We start from the raw sequence: 26,969 nt of genomic DNA, 5'->3' as shown, positions 1-26,969 counted from the left end.
ACACTCGCCAGACAGTCATGTGGTCAACATTCAGTGTTGTAGCAACATGTCTTGTACTGACACTAGGGTTGTTGTCAAGTGCAGGAAGAACTGCCACCTCCCATACCAGTGTCATCATCCTTCTATACCTCCCTCAGTCCTGAGTATCAGGCTTAAATCCCCCATGTTCCCTAAGTTGACAATCAGTGGCGTCAAACGTTTTCCTGTCAGTACACCTTCATCCTTGAAATCTCTCCCGGTACAAACATGGACTGCAAGCACCAATACATCAAATGGGCGTCTGTCATCTCTGCATTTGTGTACACTGACATTGCACAAGCCAAGACTATGATTAACCCTACTCAGTAACATATTTAAACTGCAAAGCCAAGTTACAATTATAAAACAAAAGTTTTGTTTTTTCCTTCAATTAACCATGTCCTCTGTTTTAGAATTTACGATGTCTACATATTAAGCAACCACTGCTATTGTGAAACATGTATTGTGTATTTTTATAAGTTAGCTAATATGTTCATATGTATAAACATGCAGACATAGATTGCAGATCTGCATGTGTAATAAGGGAGTTGCAGATTTGCATGTGTAGTCAAGGAGATAAAGTCATTAGAGAAATTCAAATCTAAAGAATAGAATCAAGATATTTATTCATTTTTTATTGCTCATTCAGTACCACTGAAATTTTTAACATATATTTATTTTCTTTAATGAAAGATAGCACAAGTGTTATTGACTTTTCTTAGACTTACGACTATCAAATGGATTTTTCTCACTTGTTGACATCTGAATTTCTTACCTTTAATTTGAATATTTTTTTCCACTGAGGTGAGTTAAAGAGTTTCGGACTCTTTGTTTTCTGGAACCAAGGACTAGTTTATTTGCTTGTGTTTAGATTCAGAAATTCATCTGAGGCAGCACCACAACAGAAATCCTATCAAATCACATACAAAATGGTTTGTCTGGCCATGATGGTCAAATGGCAACAAAAAAGCATCTCTATCAGTCCAGTATAGCTAGTAAGGGATGCATTCTGTAGTATAAAAATTTCATGTTCTTGTGTTCCATAAATGTGTTACAGATTGATATTAGTTTGTAGGCCAGACTTCTCTCTGTTATCTTCTGTTTCAGTGCCAGTATGATAGCTGAGGTGTTGTATAGATAATTTTCAACCATTTACTGACTTCACATAAGATAAAAAATTCTGAAGGTTTTTATTTAAAAAAAATTTTTTTTTAATCACTAGACAAAACTTTACTTTCAAATTTATTGGAAATTTCTCATATGTTTCCGTTGCACTTATTTTGACATTTTTCAGCTTTTGCTAATCAATACAGCATTAAATTCATTTAAATTTGTGATGAAACTCTCCATATTTTTGTAGCAACTTTCTAAAATGACTATTGAATCATGGTGGGTCTTTCCAATCCCTGACAACCTAGCTTGACACATTTATATGTACATGTAATTTCCTTGATACTCCACATCTTCATCTCCAAATAGAATGTTGGATATTGATTGCTCAGCTTATATGCCACCCATTTCTGTCACACTTGCTAAGCAAATATACTTCCCTACCCTTTGTTAATATTTCTTGTAACACCTCTAGCCACCAATGCTACAACAACCGTATAGTCACTGGTTACCTCCTATACAATAACTGAATCAAAAACCTTGGGTCCAGCCTCTACTAGACCTAAATTTTAGCCCTCACGAGTGGAGTCTTTAACTGCTGAAACTAATTTTCAGAAAAGACATTCAGAGCAGTTTTACATACCTGTCAGTGACACTTGGATTTTTTTTATTCATGTGACTCTGCTATTCAGTAGTTGAAAAGTTGAAGTCTTCCACTATTATAATAGCATGACCAGGAAATTTATGTTGAATATGCTGTGTGTGTTTTTGGAAACATTCTGCCATTCTAACTCCATAGACAGGAGTCATATAAAAGCATCTAATTACTATGTTTGACACACCTCTGCTTACAGTAAAGTCTTTTTTCCGTTCTAATACTTAACTGCACAATTCATTTCTCTTTGCTTTAATCTATCTTTTCTTCTCACTCTGTCCATGTCATCTGGACTGAAGCTTGTACAATACTTACCAATGTATCATATCTGACCTACTTTCTCCAGCACCTCACCCTTCTTCTTTGTTTACTCTTGTCCTCATTCAGGTGGGTCTGAGTAACCTGCCCTTCCATTTTACCCCTCCTCAACGTAGCCCTCTCCCATCTCCAATGAAGGGACACTTACTTCCAAATGCTAGGTAGTGTTTCCCTTTTCCTTTTATACAGCATGTAACAAAAATGTACAGCACAAATTGCAGGAGACATTTCTCACACAAAGAAATTATGTTACATGAACGTAGCATAGAAATGCTTTGTTTCCATGTTACAACTCATTTTCTCCAACTCATTAATTATGGGAAACACACATGAACAGAACACAGCAGCATAGCGCATGCAACTCTTTCTCACAGGAGATGTTCGATATGCTTCCTATGGGCATTGAAATACGTATCAACCCAACATCATAGTGAATCTCAGATGTGCTGATGTATCCCTGGAGTATTGCATATGGCTTTGCATCTTTCCATAATAACACAGGCATGGAGACTCTGAACATCTTGCACTGGGGTTCCATACACAAGAACCCCCACAAATAAAGACAGGCAAGTGGTGCATCTTTCTCTGTCAATCTGTCACCACACATGTTACTTAGAAGTCAACAGACATTAACACATAACTGAGGGGGTGGTCCACTGTGCATGAAGTACATGTTTTGTTATATAGCTAAAGGCACATCTGCTGACAGATAAAGTAGAATATTCTCTATGAAATTATGATAACTTTGTCCATTGAGCCTCAGTGGAAGAAAATAAGGCCCTACCAAGCAGTCACCAACAAAGCCTGCCCAAACATTGGCATAAAATCCTTGTTGATGACTTGCTTCAACAGTTGTGTGAGGACTGACATCTGTCCATATGTGCCAACTGTGAAAATTAACAATCTTACCTGATTGAAACTATGCCTCATCTATGAACAGTACTTTTGCACTAAAATTGGGGTTGACACTTTGTTGAATAAACCACTCACAGAAGAGTACCCGTGAAGGAAAATCAGCTGTTAATAGTGTCTGCACACACTGTAAATGGTACAGATACAGCTGGTCCTCATGTATCACTCGTCAGATAGTCATTTGGTCAACATTCAGCATTGCAGCTACTTGTCTTGTACTGACACTAGTTTTGTTGTCAACAGCATGAACTGTTGCCTCCTCCCATTATGTGTCCTCATCCTTCTATTCCTCTGCCAGTCACAAGTATCAGTCTTATATTCCTCATGTTCCCTAAGACAATGATCAATGGCTTCAGACATTCTGGAAATCTCTCCTGGTTCAAATGTTGAGTGTGAGCACTGTTGCCATCACCTAAGCCATACTTCAAATGGGCATCTGCCATTTCTGCATTTCTATACACTGCCATTGCACAAGCCAAGTCTGTAATTAACTCTATGTAGTAATCCGTGTGCTTGCAAAGGCCATACTGATTACTGGAACAATTCATTTTCCCTGTTAACAAGAACTGACATATGTCACATGGCAACATGGACATGTAAAATAGTCATCGGTGGTGCAAAACACAAACTTATGTCACCATGAGTGCATGTTCCGCATGACTCTGATGTTCTGTTCTTGTCTGTTCCCCATGATTTATGAGCTGGATAAAATTGAGCTGTAACATGGGAACAAAGCATTTCTAGACCCATATTCATATAACATAATTTCTTCATCTACATGTGAATAATTTGCCTTTCAATTTTTATTACACCCTGTAGATATTTTCATATTCGGAATCTGTAATAACTTGCTAGATCATAAAGGTTTTTGCAGCAATAACTATGGCACCACTGTGATCCTGGCTGTTAGTAATTTCAACTGGTATTAAGAATAACTGGTACTTAACAGTAGTTCTAGAGACCAATTCATGAAAGGTTTCATCACACTGTGCACTGCCACACTAAGTCCACCTCTCCTTCAAAGCATAACACATAATTGTGTATGGATTCAGTCGCCGAGGCAATAGAAATTTCTACACCAGAATCAACCAAAGAATCGAGGGCTTTAATTAAACCAAACTGGGTAGAATGCTCCCAGAACTTCTTTTGTTAAATGCTGTAATGTAAAGGCACCTTGACTAAAACTTACAGATCGTCTGTTTCGCTTTAGGTAGTGTATTTTTATTTCATTCTTTCCCATACATATGACATCCTCTATTCACTTCTGGCTTATATAATGCTGAAACAGTGAAGTGATGCTTGCTGTATAGTTTAATGTGTGATGACCATGTTTCTCATAAAATGTATGTCCAGTTTATGTAGATGCAATGTACTGCAATTACGTTTGTATTTGGTGACTGTCCTGAGCAATAAGTTCCAGCCAAAGTGACAAAAGTTCACTGTGTTGCAGATAAGTAGACTCTCAAATAATACTGTGGTTGTTTGCAATTCAATAATGGTTCCAGAGGGTATTAAATTTATTCTTTGACATAACAAGATGTTGTCCTTATTGTATATTCTTTGCTACTAAGATATATTTATAGTATTCCTTAATTTCTGTATTACAGATTAAAGTACCCTTTTCTCTTCATAGCACATCATATTGTATTTCAAATGGTATTATCATTCTGCATTCAAGTTTGTTTATGATTACTCTTTTGCCTTAGTTAAAATATTAACTAAAGGAGACACAGAAATAAAATTGAAATGTATAAACTTATTGTGGTTTAGTGTCTCCAGATTAAAGGAAGTTTGTCACATATTTCTCGCTGAAAGGTTAAGATTAAGATTTGCTTGTTGACAGTATTTAAGTTATTCTTAAAATTCCACATTGCTTATCTTGTGTCATCCATCTGATTCTTTCATAGTAGACTGTCTCACATGAGAAAAGGTTATTTTGAAGAAATAATAATATTTTCCAAGAGCATGATCATAATGACACCAGCAAAAAACACATACTATGTGTTCAGGTTTTAGAATTACAGTACCTTTTTTAATAGACAGTGGGGAAAAACAAGTTTTGTAAAGGGAAAAGAATTGAAAAAGTTAGAGACAAGAATAGATTATCAAAGTCAGGAGAGAGATACTGTGTGAAGAACTGAACATTCAGCATCCAACTCATGAATCTTAGCCTGATGCTTTTATTCAGAAGCTAATAATACTTTCCATTATTTCAGCTTTAAGTGGGGTTCTGGGTGAGAGAATTTTAACAGGCCAGTTTTTAATTCCTGAGTTTACATTCTGAACAATTAATCTGCATCTGAGTGCAATATTCAGTACTCAACTCCTCACAAAATTTTGTAATTTTCTTCTCTGTTAATTAGTGTTTGCATTTCAATTACATTGTAAATATGTTCATTTGATTACAGATTTATCTGCAAGCTACAATAAACAGTTATGGCTTTTGAAAACCTGTTTCCATATCTTGGACACTTTGGTCGCTATCAGAAGAGAATCTATGTGCTTCTGTGCTTGACAGCAGTTACAGGAGCTCTACATAAACTTGTAGGAGTTTTTTTGCAAGCTAGCGTGAATTATCGGTATGTACTATTTTGATGTTTAATTGAATTTTCCAGTGCTTGACAGAACATGACAACAATATTAAACAGGAAACACTTTCTTGGTGTTCTGCAAAATATTATTTATGTGGTTATGAAGTGACTTTTGAATTCTTAGGCCTTTGTCTGGTGACAATGGTGTAAGAAGCCAAAAGACAGTTCATGATCAAATAAACAATAGTTTGGAGAGCATTAGGAAAGCATTTTCTATATGATATTTTAATATTTGTATAAAACTCACTAGTGTGTGCAAATCAGGGTAGGGAAACATCAACTCACAATAAATCATAGAAACAAATCAGATGAGGAAATAATAAATGAAATTAGTCAATCCATTGTGATGCAGATTTCATGAACTACAGTTCATAGTAAAACAATTGTAATTATATGAAAATAGTTAATAAATAGTGGCAATGGAAAGTTCTGGTAGACTGTAAATAACTTAGGACTAAAGTTAACAACTCACTGAATAGTAGAGGAGTTGAGCCATCAACAGGCACAGACTGAAATCTTCACTAGCTTTTGGATGAATTCTTTTTTGAACTATAGTAAGTAGCGCAGTATCCTTATGTTGCTCTCCATGAACCCATATCCTTTTCCCACAGGAAATCAGGGAAAATGTTTTGGCCCCCAGTCCCTCGAGCAAAAGCCAGCCTAAACCCAACACAACCTTGCCTCTCCCAGCTCTTACCACTATTCAACAGCATGACACCATCCTCTGTCAATCTTTTTATGGGCCATTTGAAGAAAACCTTCATAGCCTCCCAAAAGATGTTGAACAAGTGCCAAGACACTCTATCCTCAATCCTCCATAGCCTCAACACCTCTCTCATTTGCTTTCTCAGCCCGACATGCTACCTACGTGGATATTGACCTCCACTTTTCTGGTGGCTCCATCTTTACACTTTTCTGGTGGCTCCATCTTTACTTTTGTCTATATAAAGCCCACTTATAATCAACATTAACTGCATTTTGACAACTGTCACCAATTACATACCAAAAATCACACTCGTACAGATGGGCCACCCAATGATGGCAAAGCTGGCGTGATGAGAATTCCGTTGACCAGTGTGCAGAAGGTTACACTAAGGCATCCGTAGGAAGGCACTATTTTACAAACCTAATCCACAGAAAATGTTTTTGTACCATATCCTCACAGACCTCAAATCCCCTCCACCAAAAACCAGTTGCAAAAGAGCATCCCCCTCATCCCTCAGTATAATCACAGACGAGAACAAGTGAACCATATCCTTTGCCAGGGCTTCAACTATTTATCATACGGCCCAGAAATATGGAACATCCTGACCACAATCATTCTCATCCTTCCTGATATGGTATTCCATTATCTACCCAATCTACACAATATCCTGGTCCATCCTTGTGCCACACACACTCCCAATCCCTTGTGATATCACTCGCCTGTCTGATATACTCACCCAGCACATACTATTCCTGTCCCATCACAGCCTCATTCTATCCAACTGAAGCAGGGTCACCTGTGAAAGCAACCATATCATATAGCAGTTGTGCCTCAATTTCCGTGCAGCATTTTATGTGGGTGTAGCTGCCAGTCAACTCTCCACCCAAATGAATGGTCACTGCCAAATTGTGACCAAGAGCAGAGTTGGCCACCAAATGCTTAAATATGCCCTTGAGCGCATCAAGCTAGGTTTCAACAGCTGCTTCACAACCTGCCACCCCCTGCAAATCCGCCAGTCAATGTCATCTTCTTTGTGTGCTACATGAACTAATCGGTGCCAGTGCCAGTGTCACATTCCTATCACACCTGTTGCCTCCCTCCATGCCATCAGCCATCCTTCCCAAACCCTCCCTCCTGCTACCTTATCCCAGAGACTTACCAGACTGAGTAGCTGTTCCCAAATCACCACGCCTGCTTCCTACCTCCTTTTCCCAGGGATTGATCAGACTGATTAGCTGTTCCCAGATCACAAATACTCCTCCTGACCCCTTTTCCTCATGATTCACCAGACTAAGTACCTGCTCTGAAATCAATAGTAAAGCAATGTCATTTTTATTTGCATATGTATTTTATGATGAAACATATAGTAGCATATGGGGTCATCTAATGATTTTGATAATCAGATGTATGACCACAATGACTTTCAGGTACGGTCATAAAGGAAGAAAGACATTAAAAAAATAAAGAAATAAATTCTCTTTTTCCACAACAATAAATATGTTATTATCATACAACAAATGTGGTATCAAGGGAATTTATATCGGTTTATTTCATATCCAATATAAGTCAATAATTAACATTGCTGCAAACAGAAAAGAAATGTTTACTTATCAGCTAAAACAGAAACAAAAATTGTTGACAGATTACAAATAAAAAATTAAAAATACTGATATCGAATCTTGAGATTTTAGAATTTTCAGAGCAGTTCCTCAATCATTTGAGAGAGGAAATAGTAAATGTGAAGCCCAGGTAGACAGGGGATTGAAGGAAAATTGCACTGTGAATCCTTTTTCAGCATAAAAAAGCTAAATAAAGAAAAATAGAGTAGCAATTAATTAAAAGGCAAGATTCAAACTATAAATTTTAAAATAAGTTTTAGCATATGTTGCAAAACTTAAAAGGCGTTCGAATTTCCAAAATAAATCCATTTAGGTGTTTCTACACAGTATGCTGTACCTCTTCATCAGAATGGATCTTATTACCATCCAGCGCTTATTTAAGTTGTCCAAATATGTGAAAATGACTTGGCGAAAGGTTTGTTAAGTTTTCACAATGTGGAAGACACTCGTACTCCAGATCAGTGATTGATTGTTGCAACTCTTCTACAAGTCATATGGGTCCGTGGATACCATGCTGCAACAGAATACCATAGACAGCAATCCATGTGATTTCATTCAGTTGCTTGGTGAAGATTTTTTAGGAGGTCTGAGTGTGATGCACTAATGATAGTGGTTCATTGTGAAATATAATGCTTGCAATATGATGCAAAAAAATTCAGAATAATCTTCCCTGCTGTTGGCTGTATTTGAAACTTCCAGTTTGTGTGGTGAGGAATGACTAGATACTTTACTCACTATCTTCATTCCTAGTTGATGTTGGTGGACCTAAGTTTCATCCCCAGGGATTATTGTTGAAAGGAAGACGTCACTTTCTTGTTTAGTCTGCCACAGACGTAAAAAGCCACCCACTCAGTTCAAGTGTCAGCTCGCTGGCCACCCATCCTACAGACACATTTCTTATCACATTTTTGTGTTCACAGTATTCTTATGGTACAAAAATACATTTGCACATACTAAATCAATAATCTATCAGCTGCCTTCCATGGGCAAGGAGGCTAGAGTCTGCACAGGATATGGTGCTGATGCACAGTGACCAGTTTTCATCCAAAGTGCTGGACAAGATCATTCATTTATTCAGCAGGGGAGCCCAACACTGTCTGCCATCTTTTGGCCGGTCAGTGATGACACAATCAAGGTGTACATCCTGCAATCTTTCTTAAATGATTTTACAATAGCTTTTATGTTAAAAAAAATTTGCTATACTTGTAGCTTTGTATGTCAGGTTCATGATGATGTGCCCATCATTTCATTAGGTATTGTGATATTTACATGGCAGTAAGACACTCTGCAAAATTCAGAAAAGTTTGCAATGAAAAATAGGGGTTCCAATGATTTTGCATTGGGTGCATATCACATAACACGTTACTACTTATGAAATTTAGCCAACATATTGAATTTTTCTTTAGACTTGTATGGAACTCTCTGTCTTTTACCAGTCTTGACAAAATTGATCTGACATAGCACACTCATTTGTGATCATGCCATGCCAGTGATAAAGCCGGAATAAAATATCCACAACATACCTCATATTTTATAAAGAGTGTGAGGTACTGAAATGAGATATTGGCAAATAATAGCCTGTAAAGAGGACAGTATATTTCTGTATGGTTATTATGCAAAACTTCATTATCTGCCATGTTATTCCACTAACTACAGACTTTTCTGATGAAAGAATGTAATTTTTAAGGACCATTGATCACTAGTTAAATGAGAATTGCCATGGGTTTTGGAGAAGAGATTGCATGTCTATTTTGGCTGGGGATGTGCATTTTCATCATTTTCTCACTTAATAAACCACTGTTTCAGCATTCTCTCATAATTATATATGTACAATGTGTTAGTGAGGTGATACTGTAAAGGTGATACTATATAAACTCTACTACGTTTTGGCTAAATAAGTGGATTTTGACATGGCAACAAGAAGAATGTGTAGGTTTTACTCAAAATTCACCACTCGTGATGCTTCTCTTAAAGTTACAAATGGTTACCATGTCAGGTGAAAACAAATTGCTGCAGTTCAGCTGAATACTTTTTAGATGCTAACCAAAGCAGAGGTGATGGATCTTCTTGAATAATCACTATGCAAGTGTGGATGTGGAGGGGCCCCACTTAATATGAGTGAAAGCATTCCCCCTGCAGTGCCTGCCCACAGCACCCACATGTGCCCTGTCATCTACGCATCTACTGGCCACGGTATTCTGCACAGAATCTACCACCTCTTGTTTGGTGATGGTGCCACAGCATGTAACAGAGACAGTGGTCCGCACAGGCTGCCTGCTCCCTGTTTGACCAAGAACAGCAAGTAGAGCCTGTGTCTTAAAATTTATGAAGTGACACACCAAACCTTTCTGTTACCTTTCTGTTCACTAGTTGCTCTGCTCATACCACAAATAAAAACTCTTTTCATACTACACTCAATATACTATAAGCCTCTGTATCTGACTCTGAGACTGAAACAATTTTCTTGCTAACTAGACTAGATTTATGTAACACTGAGTGCTGCAAAAACACAAAGAATCACAAGAGCCATATTTTCAGACTGAGGTGCCATATGCCAAATACTTTTCAGCATTCTGCTTCTTCCTAAGTGCCCCCCCCCCCCCCCCCAACCCCAACACTACAACCCAACTTCGTTTTTGACTTGCAGCATTCATAATTTTCATAAATTATTTTCTGTATTGCTAAAAATGTAATAAATAATGGAAGTACCTAAAAGCATCGTATCATGGACTCAACGCACTTAGCTTCATGCCACTCAGCGTGTTGAGCAGCCTGCATTTAAGAGCTAATGCACATAATGATGACAAATGACAACCAGAGCAATGCCAACTTGTACAATTACTGATGCGAAACATAACCATACAGCAGTCTTGACCTCCAACATTAACAATTGCACCCAACTAAAATTAACAATTAACCAAATTCCACACTATAACAAGTAAGCAAAAGTGTTACTTATTGCTTGCTTGCATTCCATGTTTTCAAATTATAAGCATTTCTTTAGCTAGTTTACCAGATATACATGTGGCGATCCAGGTCTATGGGCACTCTGGACCTAAGCAGTATCCTGGCCCTGAAATAGCACCCAAAGTGTGAAAACAATTGTATTTACATTACGTTAGAGAGGAGCTTTTTTAAAACCTATGATCCTGAGCACATAACTCCACTTTACATCATAAACAATAAGGTATGGGGTATTATATTTTATGCCTTGCATTGTGATTATGCAAATCACAGATCAGCTAAAACCTCTTCTTATTGTCAGTAATACATGAAATTATGGAGTAAATGAACTGAAAAGTGAATATAAGAATTCCAAGATTTTTCAAAAAGGCCTGTGCAAGGAGATATTACATTATCTACTACACAAAATATTTGTACTGCTCATTTCTGCTGATTAAATGCTTTATTTTCTTTAGGTGTATTGGCCAAAATATAATGGAATATAATGTCATTATGCATTATTGGTACTAACAAATACATACTGCTTTTCCAAGAATAATTTGAGACTGGTTTTAATTGAAAGGTCCAGTTTCAGCTTTTCATATTCTTTCACCTTTTATGAATCATTAACTTATTTAACTTTTTCTTGTGCCTATCTGCAACTCAGCATCTCTGCTATATGGTGAGTAGCAACTTTTCTTCTCAAATATTGTTACATTCCATCCGGGGTTTTCCATTGTTTTATAAACTTTTTTTAAATTTTTATGTTTTTGATAGTTTTTTCTATTACAATTCTTTGTATTCTAATGATATCTTAGAGAATTTCTACTTTGGTACTGATATCTAAAGATATTTTTTTCAGGTGTCAGCTGCCATTTGAGAATGAAACAGCATCGTACACTCTACCTCCAGAAATACTGAATATGTCATACCCATGGGATGAGAGGGAATATGCTTTTTCATCATGTCAGATGTTGGCTGCAAATTACACAGAAGATTATTTTCACAGTGGTAGACCATCTAATGAAAGTGTGACCTGCACTCAGTGGATATATGACAAAAGTATTTATACGAGCAGTACAATAATGGAGGTAAAAATAAAGGATTAAGTTTCATTCTTTATTATTTAAAACAAAAAAATTAGTCCCAAAACCCCCATCCAACAATCATCCTTCATACCACGGATAATGAGAAATTTTGACCTAGCTATTAGACATCTCATAACTTCCCCTTTCTTTCTTAATCTGTATATTCCTATGAAGGAAAGATTTGAAAGATTGAGGTTGCCAGTTGATTATGATCTTCATGGGACCCGTACTTTGGTGCTCTTTCAGCATGTATAGCTTTTTGCCTACATACATTAATTTGAGGAGCTTCTTCCTATACCTGTTGGGTTCAATGAAGTATAAATAACAACATTCTGTTATTTTATTTTTCCAGCCTTACGTCACACAAATGGTATCATTGCCACTTTGTTTCCTTAGAAAGTTACCATGAGATGTTCTGTTTAAAACAAAAGGAACAGGCACTAGTATAATACTAAAATTAAATTGCTAACTCAAACTGACATCATTGTATATCTACATGCAGTTGAATACATTACATAGTAATTCATCAAAAGGAAATCTACAGCACTTCAGTAAGTGAACAAGCCAGGAGAGGCAAATGGAATATACCAGTAAACATATTTCTGCTCTTATGGGTGAAACTGCAGGATACAGTATTTGCAAATTCTCTAAAATTTTTAGCCATTACTCAGCAATTTGTAAACTGTGTTTTTCAGCCCATGCCCAAAAATTAAGGAAAAAAATAGTTTACTATTATAGATATTTGACCATTCAGTCATGTTGTGGAATGGTGTCACAATCAGATTAACAGAGCTATTGAGAAGTTACATGTGCTTCACATTAAAATTGAAAAACGTTACAAATAGAGAAAAATAGCAGAATTTATTTCTTAGCTCTTACTATATGCAAATAAGGTAGTAAACAAGATTATGCTGTCCACTGTAGGCTGTACTGTTCAGATGCTATACTTAATCTGAAGTCGATGCATCCCTTTCAATTTAAGTGGGTGTATTTCCGATCTGTGGTACAAAGTTTAACCTCTATATTGGGTTGATTCGTGGCCTGTTTAAGGATCAAGTTACACAAGTGACCACTTGGGGCATCAAGATGAGAGGAATGCCAAAGGTGCCTCTAGTACAATATTTGAACACAGATTGTATCGTAATTTGTTGGAAAAGTAATCAGTTTCTACACTCGCTAGACATAGATTTATTTTTGAAGGTCTTACCAAGAGCCGTAGGAATGGTAACTAACATATGGTGGAAGGAGGGAAGGGTATGGGTGCCAAATGACACATTGCTTGTATGGAAAAATGGGGGAGGGGTGGGGGAGGAGGTGAGGTGGGGGAGGGGATGGGCAGCACCAAATGGATACAGGGTATGCATGGAAAAACGTTCTTGAACTGGCCCTTAGGTGAAAGCAATCACATAAGTAACATATAAAGCAAAGAATCTCATTACCTTGTGTAAAAAAGAAATATCAAGAAGGGGACTAACAGAGCAGATGATTAATGTGAAACAAAAAAATTGACATCAGAGGAAAGGTGTTTTTAACATGTTGTTCATTCTTTTCCTAAAGATAAAACAAGAGTACTTCTGATAAGCAACTTTCACATAAAAACTAGCACAAGTAGAGAACATTTCATAATAGACAAGAGTTGTGCACATGTAACCACTGGCAACCAATCTGTTATTCACTGATCTTGCCTTTTAGACAGGTACCATCTACACCTCTTCTAACGTATGTCTAACTTACATGCACCAATAATTGCATAATTTGTACTAGCTTTTGCTTTGAGTTTGGCAGCAGTACTCAAAATGTGCTCCGCAGAGCCCTGGGACTCTTCAATGTCTTTGTGAGGGCTTTGCCAAAATAATATCAATCTAAGGAACAGAGAACATCAAGTTTTCTTGCAGTGGCAGTATACCATGGAGAGTTTCTCCCATGAAGAATTGTTCTACTAGATACATATGTATCAAGTGCATGGTCAACTATTGTTTCAAACCTAAGCTACAGTTCTTCTATACCTTCCTCACCAGAGCTGAATATTTCAAGTTCCTTATTGAGATGTGACATCATGTTTGCTGAACATGTAAATTCTTCTACTTGTTTTGTTGTCCTTTGTACTTTGATAATCATTTTCACTGCTACCAGTTTCAACAACCTCAAAGAGGTCAGCTCTATTAGTTGCCACTATCACAAATATATTTCCATCATGTGTGGGTTTCCAAACTCTCTCTTCTTGATAGTTCTCGGAGAACACATTTTGTAAAATTTTATATGTCTTGTCATGCCTGATACATATAAAACTGTAGTTTTCCCAATTGATTCTTGGGTGAGTGAAATCTTCTCTAATGATGACAGCTTAGGAACTTAGGAACTAGTGAACTTAGTTTTACAGTTACATCTGGAGGTGAGTCTGACTGCTGACAGAGAATCCAACTGTAAGTTTATGCCCGCCCTTGGCACTGAGTCTTGCCTAAACAATCTCACACACTGCTTCAATTTCTGTCGCTGTGGATTTGAGTTTCTTATCTACTGTGACTAACACTCCCCATTTCCAAGTAGCATTTTCTTTCTATATACACTAAAATTTTCTCCAAAAATCAATTTCAGTTTCTGGTTTAAACAAACTTTCTGTGCCTAGTATTAGGTGAGCTCAACTGCTGTTTAGGAGCACTTAAAACTATAACATATTGTTGTGAATGCTTTTGCAGGTAAACACAAATATTTTTAAACTCTCACCTCTATGGGGCATTTCTTTGGATCTTATATTAACTGTAGTGGATCTTCTACAACTATTGTTATCTATACTCAATTTGGAATCACCTAATCTAAAAAAAACTGTTGCATGTACCCCACACACAGTCAACTACCTGGACAGCAGGTGTGTAGTGCATACCTGACCCATTTAGGGAGTCCTTACACTTCTCAACCCTATAGTTCAGATTTAGGGAGTCCAAGCTAGCTTGTCACAGGACCTCCAAAGTCACTGTTTCAAGGCTTCCACTTGATTCAGAACCAGGGAGTCAAAATCAGTTCTGGGGCAAATGCTAAAAATTGTAAGCTACATTGAACTCGGTGAATGAGGCTAATTTTCTCAACATTCTCAGCCACTCACTAGAATGATCCAAGTATCACCTCATATCCCAGATGACAAGCACCATCTATTCCCATATATGCCAAAATATGCAGTTGGTTGCACCCAGCACCCTTAGTTACTGCCAGAATAGCCTCTTTAATGTGTTGAAAGAGGCCTGCGGGCATACACACTGTGTGCAACTGCTGGTAATTCTAGTCTCTTTCTGCCATTTCTCTAATCAATACCATTATTTGTCAAATGATTGAACTTCTGATAATTAATAAACCTTCTACCCTTTTGCATTTGGCTCCTCTTGACACAGGACACATCAGTTTCCCAACAGGTGAAGCAAGTCTCATCACTAGCTCAGTTTTGGTTTCATTGGAAGACAGCACCTCTGATTTGTTGGTTAGGTGAATGGGTGTAACAATCTTAATTCTCCAAAGTTCCAGTCTCTCCAGTACCTAGCAGTTAGTCCTACCACTGCCACAGCACTGACAGTCAAGCGGACAAGTAATGTCAGATCTTGTACTTCTTGCAGAGGAGACAGGATGCACAGAAAAGGAAGGCTATAAGGCACCTTACATATCTCTGATACACGACTCTTGGTAGCTCTCCCAACATACCCATTTGCAGCAGCTTCCAGCCTGACAGTAGCTGCAGTGTTTCACAGCTGCTTATGAACATCACATATCTCATCCTACATTCCGAGAACAGCGTTCACAGTGGGACTGTAAACAAGTAACTTTAATAATATAAGGTTTCTGATTCTCTTATAGCTCCTGGATCTGTTAAGCTAAAAATATTTTTAATTCCATTTTAAAAACTGAAACTATCAGTACACAAAATAAGATTTCTATTAAAGCAACAGAAAAACCTGGGATGAGTGTTATTAATTTTCTGAAACTTTTTTGAGGTAATAGTTGTTGATAAACTCAAAAATAGAATGAAATTTTCAATCTGCAGCGAAAGGCAAAGGTCTTGAGTTTGAGTCTCAATCCTGCACACAGTTTTAATCTGCCAGGAAGTTTCAACTCAAAAATAGTTTTAATTTATGATAAATGCAGATAATATACACTCTTATTGAAAGGAAAAAGTTAAGTTTTAACATGATATGTTAGTTGTAGTATGTGCTATGGTAAATGTAAATCACAAATCTTTATTTACTACCATTATGTTATGTATAACTTCTGAAAAATCCTCATATTAAGTGTAACAAGAAAGATACTCAAGCAGTACCTGTGTAGAAGTGCATTTCCAGCCATTTGACAACCTGTCATCAATTTAGATCATCTACCAGTTTCATTTCTTATGAGTAGCTCTGTGTGCAAACAGCATAAAAAATAAGCTATTTGCCATGAATACAGTTCTCTGGGCTGTGTCTGGTATGGACGTCTTTGGGCCTTTTATCAGTATACTTGTGTCATCAGCAAACATCATGGTTTTTCAGGAGTTCTCCAGTGTCCTCGGAAAACCATTTATCTTCGTCAAGAACAGGAGCAGACAAACTGCTGTGAACTGTGCGGGACACTATAATTAAATTTTTGCCTCACTGAAGATAATCTTATTGCTGTGACATCATTATTAATGTGACCTCCTGTTTTCTTTTGTTAAGATATGATTCCATTTATGTAAAGGGAATGTCTTTAATGCCACACCATTTTAGTTTCCTTAATTGAATTTTGTGATGTACACAAGCACAATTTGTTCCATAGCCAAGTAGTTGAGTTTGCACTTAACCAAAGTTTGGTAGTGACTATTTCTGCATGTAGATGAATGATTAGTTGTGATATCCATATACAGCACTTCAAAATAGTTCCAGTATGGGTGGTCAATGATGTGGCCCTACATTTAATTGGATAGAAAATGCCTATGAACTGACTGTTATAAAAGATAATTATTAGGCATATGGTACAAGTATGCATCTAGGACACCCACAGTGTAATGATTTGAGAGGTGTAGGACTGAGAGTAGGAGTAGGATAAAGAGGTACTACAAAATTGCGTAGATTGAGTGGATGACGAATTACCACTTTGAAAGATGATGGTGTCATTTTTCATGGGATAATCACCATATCAAAGCATGGTGAGCCATAAAAATCATATCCCTGGTAAAGAACATTTTCATTGCGTATTTGTATTTGGTAATAAATCGCTGGCTGGTATGCTGTGGTGGCAGGTTTGTTTGCATTACAGGAAGAAATTGTACAGAAAATAAGTCTGTGGCTTAGTTGGGAATGATATTGCCTGTATATAGCAACTTTCATTTTCTATGTGCTAGTCTGCTGATAACTGGCTTCTCTTTTCAGTGAGTTTCCTGTCATTGATACTATTTGCTTGTCAATGAAAATTGTAAATATTTATAACTCTACCAAGAAATTATCAGTGCAAATAAATAAACTCTTCATTAAATAAAAGTGAGAAAGATTTGCTATAAAACTATATTATTTTTTACAGTTTGACTTAGTGTGTACATATGGATGGTTACCAGCCATGTCTGATTCCATGTTTATGCTTGGTGATGTTATTGGATCCTTTACTTTTGGTCTGCTTTCTGACAGGTAAGAAACTAAATGAAATATATTGAACAAAGTCATGACAGTCATTAATGAATAGTTTGACTTATAAATTAATGTGCTGCCTCTGTTATAATATTCAGTGTTAGCGTGATACAATAGTACAATACTAATTAGTAAATGTTGTAGAAGCAGCTGAGCAAATGTGATAAATTCTTTCATACTGAGGGTTTCTTTCCTGTCTTAGATTGCCACATTTCAATTTTCCCATTTTACAAGTCAATACTCTGTTGAGTTCTAAAGGAGATCTATCTTTTTCTGACAACAACATTTTTGATATTGACAACTTGTATTTACTATACCCCATGATTTCAATTTTGGCTTTCAACCATTAAATCACACCACAACTGTCAAATCGCATAAGAGAAATAAACTCAATGTGAACTGGTAAAACTGTTGTCAGCATTCTTTATAGGACTATTGGTATATAACATATGGAAATGATTCTTGAGAAACTGGCATCATGTTGTGTAAAAATGTCTGTATCATACAAGGGTGGTTTGAAAAGTTCTCGGAAGCACCACGAGGGAGCAGTGCTACCTGATTCATTGGACTGTTGCCTGTAAACACGTGCCACATCAGCACTCTTGGAAGAGAGCTGCGGCAGTGATGTGGCTCTGTTGTTGTTCCTGCATACTGTGAAGATGGAAAACATCAAGATTTGAGCAGTGGTTAAGTACTTCGTAAAGAAAGGTATGGAAGCAAAGGACATTCATGCCTATTTCCAGAATACACTGAGGGTCTCTGCTCCTTCATATTCAACTGTTTCCAAGTGGACAAACGAATTTAAATTTGGTCAGGAAAGCTTAAATGATGATCTGTGCAGTGGTCGGCCAAGATGTGTCACTACTCCAGAAAACACTGCAAAACTGCACAAAATGGTCATGGAGACTCACCAATTGCTCATGCTTGCCAGATGTCATCTGAAAGGGTATATTACATTTTGACTGAAGAATTAGAAATGAAAAAATTATCTGCAAGATGGGTGCTGCGACTTGACGCTGGATCAAAAATGCATGATAATGGACATATTGGAACAATGTTTGGTCCATTTTTAGAAAAACAAACAAGATTTTTTGCACCAGTTTGTGACCACAGATGAAACTTGGGTGCACTGCTATACCCCAGAGTCAGAGCAGTGGAAACATGCTGATTCTCCACCACCAAAGAAAGAAAAGACAATTCCTTCAGCGCGAAGGTCATGGCATCAGTGTTCTGGGATGCGAAAGGGATTCTGTTTGTAGATTATCTCCGGCAAACAGTTACTGGAGAATACTATGCTAACCTGCTGGACAAATTGCAGCAAAAGATACACAAAAAAAGGCCAGGTTTAGCAAGGAAGAAAGCCATCTTCCATCTAGACAATGCGCGCCTGCACGCATATGCCATCACCATGGCAAAATTACACAAACTAAGGTAGAACTGTTGCCACACCTCCCTTATTTACCTGATATGACTCCATCAGATTTCCATCTCTTCCCAGAGTTGAAAACTTTTTTTGGTGGACGAAGATTCACTTCAAACAAAGAACTGATCGCTGGAGTTGACAACTATTTTGCAGGCCTGAAAGAAACTCATTTTCGAGATGGGGTCAAGGCACTGGAGCATCGTTGGACCAAGTGCATTAATCTACAAGGAGACTACATTGAAAAATAAAAATAGTTTCAGTGATGTAATTACTTTTCTTCTATTCCATTCCGAAAACTTTTCAAACCACCCTCGTACACTATCTACTAATGTACAATATTCACCTGTTTAGACAGTACAAAGCCTGTTTCTTGAGACTCATTTGCACCTCTTATGTAGTGGTGGTGAGTGTAATGAAAGCTGACAAGAGCCATAAAGGATCAAATCCATTTTATTTCCCTTACTCATGTTGACATTTACTGTGTTTCAGCATCTGAAATGCTTGTTAATGTCCTAAAGCCAAAGTTGGAATTGTGGAAACTGCAATGAACATATGCAACCAATGGTTCAGATTGTTCAGAAATTTCAATAAGACTACAAACTCAAATCAAATAAAACTGTGGAAATCTGTTTTATTTAATAAGGCCAGTGAGACAGTCAAAAACATTACTTCATTTTTAGGTCCTTGCCATTCATAGAGCCTCCTCAGAAACTAACAGTAGAAAATGTCAAAACACACATCATTATTCTATTTCTTGGATATTTTATTTCTGACATTCACAACACATTGTGATCCGAAGCAAGAATGTCTATCACTTTATTTCTTTTTCACTTTCTTTACACCCATTTTGTTCTTTAGGGCCAATGATGTAACATTGCTCTTGAATGTTTTTGCCGTATCTGAGAAACATGATTTGTCACCTAATGTTTTAACACAATTGCCTAGCTACAAATTAAAAATTTAAATAGGCTCTACAGTTTTCTTCCATGGCGTCCAGATAAACTGACTAAACCTTATCATTTTCTGTTATTGAAGTACTACTGGAAACAGAGTACAGAAAAGAGTGATAAGAATGAAAGTATTTCAAGCAAGTAGATACTAACACTACGAAGCACATACCTATGTGAACTCCTATGCTGGACAAAACGCATATATGTTCCTGATACTCAAAATATCAAGAGACAATACAAGAAAATGGAACTTCCTCCATGAGCCCAGATACAAGACCATGAAATTCAACTCAAAGCCATCCTGTGCAGAACTATAGGACTTAGAAAAATTCTCTTCAAATTTGACAGAGATAAGAAACAAAATTTCTTGCCAAAAAATCTCTCAAAACATTTTTGAAACAAAACTTTTTCTGTAACTTATGAGAATGTGCTGACAAGTAATGCTTGTGAATGTTTTATGTGAAAACTCCCATAGATTTTTTAATAAAAATAAATGTTGTGGACTGACAAGACAGCCAGTCCACAGTGACGGGTAACCAAAAGGCACGCGCTTAAACTCACGCAGGCTGGCGTGAGGTTTGAAACAGGATACGTAATGAATGCTATAAAGAAAAGTACGTAGCTGCTGGAATACTTAACTTTAATCCATCATTTGAATACATCGTTCTGGACGGTACGTTCAAGACTATAAACTGTTAATGGCGCCTGGCTAGGTCGTAGCCATTGACTTAGCTGAAGGCTATTCTAACTATATTCTCTGCAAATGAGAAAGGCTTCGTCAGTGTAGTCGCTAGCAAGTCGTCCGTACAACTGGGGCGAGTGCTAGTAAGTCTCTCGAGACCTGCCGTGTCGTGGCGCTCGGTCTGTGATCACTGACAGTGGCGACACGCGGGTCCCACATGTACTAATGGACCGCGGCCAATTAAAGCTACAACCTAGCAAGTGTAGTGTCTGGCGGTGACACCACAATAAACATTATTAGCATTCTACATCTTTATTCTTCAATTCAACATATTAGCAGCCATATACCACTGTAACATAGCAAGGTGTAACAACTGTTTAGGTGTGTGAGAAACACTATGCTGTAATCAAATATCAAATTTAAAGACTTTATCCGCACATGCAGCATCCTGGCATTCAGCATGCTGATGACTGACCACACATAAGTGCTGTGACATCAGCAACAGTTTGACATGTTGGATTTACTGTCATCGATCATCCTCCATACTGTCCTGACTTGACTCCATCCAATTTTCATCTGTTCGCAAAACTTACTGAACACCTCTGAGGACTTCACTTTGATAGTGATAAAGTGGTGCAAGCAGAGGTGAGATTGTGACTCCATCAACAAAGTCAAATATTCTACAGCACTGATATCAACAGACCGGTCTTTTACTGGGAGAAATATATTTGTCACCAGGACGACTATGTTGAGATATAAATATCAAGACATGAAGAATGCTGGTAGCAAATGTTTTATTTGAAAAGTCTTAAGAGTTTTTACACAGAAAAATTTGGAGGCACTATTTTTTAGCAGGCTCTTGTAAATGATTTATGTCTGCTACATTGTAACACAAATTGCAAAGTAGTACTGTGCACAAAATGAGATTAGCTTACATAATCCAATATCAACTTGAAAGAGAGAGAAAGAAATGCTCAGATCATATAGAAATATATATGAGGGTTGCCCAGAAAGTAATGCACCACATTTTTTTTCCTTCAACAATTCTTTATTGAACATTATAAGAATTACACACAAGAAAGAATGGTGTTTCAGCTACATAACCTATTTCTCCACATAATCTCCATTCCATTTTATGGCCTTCTTCCAGCACAAAACAAGGGCATGTATGCCCTGTCGGTCAGTGGCAGATACGTATGGGAGGGCGCACTTGCATTGTTACACGTGCCACCCCGCCAGTCAGCTTGCATACTATTCGTTCATTTCTTTCGTCAGTTAACTCGACTGAATCGAGTTATCAAGTAGTTGTACTTTCTTATGTCATCATATTTTATATGTTTCTGTCTGGCACATAGATAGCTAACACTTACCTAACCCGGCGGGGTCACGGATTTTCTCTGCCTCGTGATGACTGGGTGTTGTGTGCTGTCCTTAGGTTAGCTAGGTTTAAGTAGTTCTAAGTTCTAGGGGACTAATGACCATAGATGTTAAGTCCCATAGTGCTCAGAGCCATTTGAACCATTTGAACCACATACCTAAGAGAAAAGTTGCAGCCATTCTAGCAATCTCAATACATTATTCTGTTGGCATTTGTTCGAGAAAAGTCGTGAATATTCTACTGTTTTCTTGTACAGAGAACCTTTGATACATAACATTATAAATACGGACTATTTGTTGAATAGCAAGGTAGTTTACATTCAGAAGCAGAAATATTAAGACTAAAGAACGAATAAGTAAAAAGTCCTAGTTGTAGCAAGTGCAAGCGTGAAGATTAATCAAGAGTGAGAGTGATCTGTTGATTGTGAAGTATTAATAATAGTAATTCATAGTAATTTCTCAGTAAAAATATTTTTATGAGACCCACAACAATATTTTTACTAATAATGTAACAATAGTTTCCCAAACCTAACTTGTAATACGAGTTCAATATGGGAAACTAATGCTGCGTGTACCTCCGGTAATAGTGACTTTTAAGAAGATTCATAAAAACACGTTGTTACTATATAGGTCCTCTATCAAATGCACTAGAAAGGAACGGAATTGTCAATAAAAGTTCCACAAGACTGCAGTATGATTCATTGGAAACTTGCCCTTATATTATAAGACACAAGGTACATATTGGCTTGTCGCTTTCACAGTAGTTATTTATTCACACTCCATAAAAGTTTGGAAGTGAACATTCTGGCAGTGAATGTTCTCGAAACAACTGAGCCACATATATAAGGGAAGCAGACGCGCTACCAGGTAGTCAGTTTGAAAGCTACAATTGTCGTGATAACTCAGAAGTGATAAAAAGTGAACAACTGCAATTATTGGCTATTACTGCAGACTTCAGTCAGTGTTGTGCTTAGTGATATTAGAAATGCATGGAGTGTAACCGTTTGTGTTTTAGTGTTAAGTGTACTATAGTTCAATTCTTTTATCTTGGCGGCTCGCGCATGCCCGCCCAAACGCGGGAGATTGCTGCGTTGCCAGTTGCACACGACGCACACGCCAAGAGAAGCAGCGCCATAGTACAGCATAGTTCGCAAGCTTACGTTTAGGGGGGAGCGCGCAGTACATGAAGTAAAGCCACCACAGCTGCACTGCAGACACGTGCTCCCCGCATTCCGCGCTGTGCGCGATTTTATCATCACTGCACTGCTCGCCTGTGCAGACACATGGTGTTCCCACTGCTTTGACACACTTATCATTCAATTTCGCAAAAACTATTTGGCCCAAAAATTTGATTTTTACATGTCTTCTTTAAAATAAACCCCAACGTGCCCGGTGTAAATAAAACTTTTGTTACAGTCGCGAAAGATGGAATATTTCTCAATATTACATACGACACCTATGTAGTACTTAAATTAAATGAGATATTGTTATACAGTAAATTTTATATGAAATTTAGGTATCTTGTCCACATTTCATTCTCAACATTGTGGAAACTAAAATCGACCCTACAGAAAGTATACTCTATGGACTTTTACCTCTGCAAACTCTTCAAAATTTCTTGCAATGGTTTACTATATTTAATGCTGCATAATAACTGCGTTGAACATCGAAACAAAATTAAGTCAGTTATGGGGGGAAGCTATCAGTCAAGAAGATGTGTAAAAATCTAATTTTTGAGCCAAATAGTTTTTGTGGAATCGAATGATAAGTGTCAAAGCAGTCGGAACACCATGTGTCTGCACAGGCGAGCAGTGCAGTGACAAAATCGCGCACAGCGCGGAATGTAGGGAGCACGTCTTTGTAGCAGCGAAAGGGTTAATGAAGAGACAAAGCACTAGAAATTTCAAAAAAATTGCATTCAAACGAATAAAATTCGTGAAGTATGGCACTTCAATATTGTTTTTAAATAAAGAAAATATTAAGCACTGCATAATGATTGAACTCATAACCTTTCTCACAGAAGCCCAACACCTTCACCATTACGCAAACGCATCTTGTCTGTCTACATAACTCCTAAGAACTATAACGTCTCACGCAAAATACTGATAAACACTGTTGCTATGACTATGAATATTCATGCTTCGTCAAAGTACAATAGGAAATAAACGACTACCACTGTTCTTTATTGCGAAAAAGTGGTTCGTGAGATTGATACAAACACCTTTCCTTGCTATCGCCTGAATTAGGAGTCTTATTGCTTGTTTGGTTTAATTAATTAATAGAATATGAAGCAATTGGTATAAAGAATGCTTTTTCCAAACTTTCTATAAGTCTGCTATCAAGACATTGCTTTTGTTCTATTGCTTTATTTATGACTGAACGTTTCTAAAACTGAAGACACTCGTCCATGCTCTGCACTGCAGTCGAGATCTGGCAACGTCGTTCTCTGTTCATTGGCTGACTGTGTTTTGTGACATCAGATGTGCAGAACGAACCTAAACTCGGCCGCCAACATAAATGACGAGCACTTTAGTGTTGCATTTTTCAGTGCGAACAAAGTGTTTATTTGAGAATAATTGGCATCTAATTTACCTATGCTGTAACAATATAATAAAATGGACCATTATATAATAAGAAAAAGAAAATTAGACACATCTGAAGATTCTGTTCATCTTTCAGCTGCAAGAACACCACCAGATGCACAGGTGGAGACTAGTGCTCCGTTGAAACTTCCACAACTGATTCCTTTAATCCCATGGATATTCGCAATTATTTGGATATATTAGTGTCAGGAAATATTAGTGATGACGTAAAATAAAAGCTTCTCACAGCTCCAAGGAAACCTGAAAAAGGTTATATCTTCCCTACTTCCAAGAACAACAAGAGGGGATGGGGTGAATACATACAAGCACACAGTAATCATTTTCAACAGTATCTGTGTCTGGTGTTCTCACAAGTTAAAAAAGGACTTCTTTAGATTAACTGTTCAATTTTTGTGAATAATAAAATGGTTGGAGGAAAGTAATCCATTATTGCCAAGAAACTTGTGACTGAACCACTAACAAAGTTTGCCAAACTTACGGGTAAAGATGGTGACCTTGAGACCCACTCTCTGCTCATGTACCATGTTGAAGCGTCAACAGATGCTAAATTATTTTTGGCGACATGAGACAACTGCCAACTTGAGGTCATCAATCAAATGTCAAGAAAGTGTATGGAAATAATTATGGAAAACAACTGAGACTGTATCGTAGCTATAATAAAAACAATCATATTTCATGCAAAACAAAATATTCCTCTGCGGGGGCATAGAGATGAAGGGAGTCTATTAGAAAAATGATTGTTAAAGTTTACTGAGTAATGAGGGAAACTGTAGAGCTCTTCTAAGGTTTAGAATTGACGCTGGAGACTTGCAACTAAAACATCACTTTGATGATCACTGAAATAAACACCACTTACATAAATAAAACAACATGTAATGAACGTATTTCATGCTGTGAAACAGTGGTGTTATCAAGAAAACTGTAGGAAATCAAAGATTGTTTTTATTACAGCATAATCTTCGATGAGACTACAGACATAGCGCACATCACCCAACTGAGTTTAGCTGCAAGATATGTTGATGGTGACAGCAAATTACATGAAAGATTCTTGGGTTCAGTTGGCATCCACAAAGACAATGATTGTGGTAGAAAAATTGTCTATGAACCCCAAGAGAATCAAGAGGAAGAGCCTAGCGATACTGGTGAAGTATTAGGTACTATAATTCTAAGGAGAATGGAAACCCTTTCTTTGTCACTGGAGAACTGTTTGGGTATAGGCTGTGGTGGATGCTCAGTTAATATGTCAAAATTGAGCTGTGGCTACAATAAAAAAGAAAGCTATCAATGTGCACCCCCCCATGAACCACGGACCTTGACGTTGGTGGGGAGGCTTGCGTGCCTCAGCGATACAGATAGCCGTACCGTAGGTGCAACCACAATGGACGGGTATCTGTTGAGAGGCCAGACAAACATGTGGTTCCTGAAGAGGGGCAGCAGCCTTTTCAGTAGTTGCAGGGGCAACAGTCTGGATGATTGACTGATCTGGCCTTGTAACACTAACCAAAATGGCCTTGCTGTGCTGGTACTGATAACGGCTGAAAGCAAGGGAAAACTACAGCTGTAATTTTTCCTGAGGGCATGCAGCTTTATTGTATGGTTAAATGATGATGGGGTCCTCTTGGGTAAAATATCCCAGAGGTAAAATAGTCCCCCATTCGTATCTCCAGGCAGGGACTATTCAAGAGGACTTCGTTATCAGGAGAAAGAAAACTGGCATTCTACGGAGCACAGCGTGGAATGTCACATCCCTTAATCGGGCAGGTAGGTTAGAAAATTTAAAAAGGGAAATGGATAGGTTAAAGCTAGATGTAGTGGGACGTAGTGAAGTTCGGTGTCAGGAGGAACAAGACTTTTGATCAGGTGAATACAGGGTTATAAATACAAAACCAAATAGGGGTAATGCAGGAGTAGGTTTAATAATGAATAAAAAAAATAGAAGTGCAGGTAAGCTACTATAAACAGCATAGTGAACGCATTATTGTGGCCAAGATAGACGCGAAGCCCATGCCTACTAGAGTAGTACAAGTTTATATGCCAACTAGCTCTGCAGATGATGAAGAAATTGATGAAATGTATGGTGAGATAAAAGAAATTATTCAGATAGTGAAGGGAGACGAAAATTTGATAGTCATGGTTGACTGAAATTCGATAGTAGGAAAAGGGAGAGAAGGAAATGCAGTAGGTGAATATGGATTGGGAGTAAGAAATGAAAGAGGAAGTCGCCTGGTAGAATTTTGCACAGAGCATAACTTAATCATAGCTAACACACGGTTCAAGAATCATGAAAGAAGGTTGTATACATGGAAGAACCCTGGAGATACTAGAAGGTATCAGATCGATTATATAATGGTAA

At 37.5% G+C, this 26,969-nt stretch overlaps 1 protein-coding gene across 2 annotated transcripts in view; it reads left to right on the top strand.

The window, feature by feature from the left end:
• Positions 1–26,969, top strand: part of LOC124785238 (organic cation transporter protein-like) — a 164,722-nt gene that overhangs the window by 66,479 nt on the left and 71,274 nt on the right. For both annotated transcript variants that reach the window (XM_047254165.1, XM_047254164.1), the window contains 3 exons: positions 5,422–5,592; positions 11,735–11,963; positions 17,478–17,581. In XM_047254165.1, the coding sequence (XP_047110121.1) occupies positions 5,450–5,592; positions 11,735–11,963; positions 17,478–17,581 (476 nt within the window). In that variant the 5' untranslated portion in view covers positions 5,422–5,449. The remainder of the gene's footprint in view (positions 1–5,421; positions 5,593–11,734; positions 11,964–17,477; positions 17,582–26,969) is intronic.

Source organism: Schistocerca piceifrons, chromosome 1, assembly GCF_021461385.2.
Source record: "Schistocerca piceifrons isolate TAMUIC-IGC-003096 chromosome 1, iqSchPice1.1, whole genome shotgun sequence".
Lineage (NCBI taxonomy): Eukaryota > Metazoa > Arthropoda > Insecta > Orthoptera > Acrididae > Schistocerca > Schistocerca piceifrons.
The sequence above is the reverse complement of the archived record's forward strand: the minus strand, read 5'-3'. Positions and strand labels throughout refer to the sequence as shown.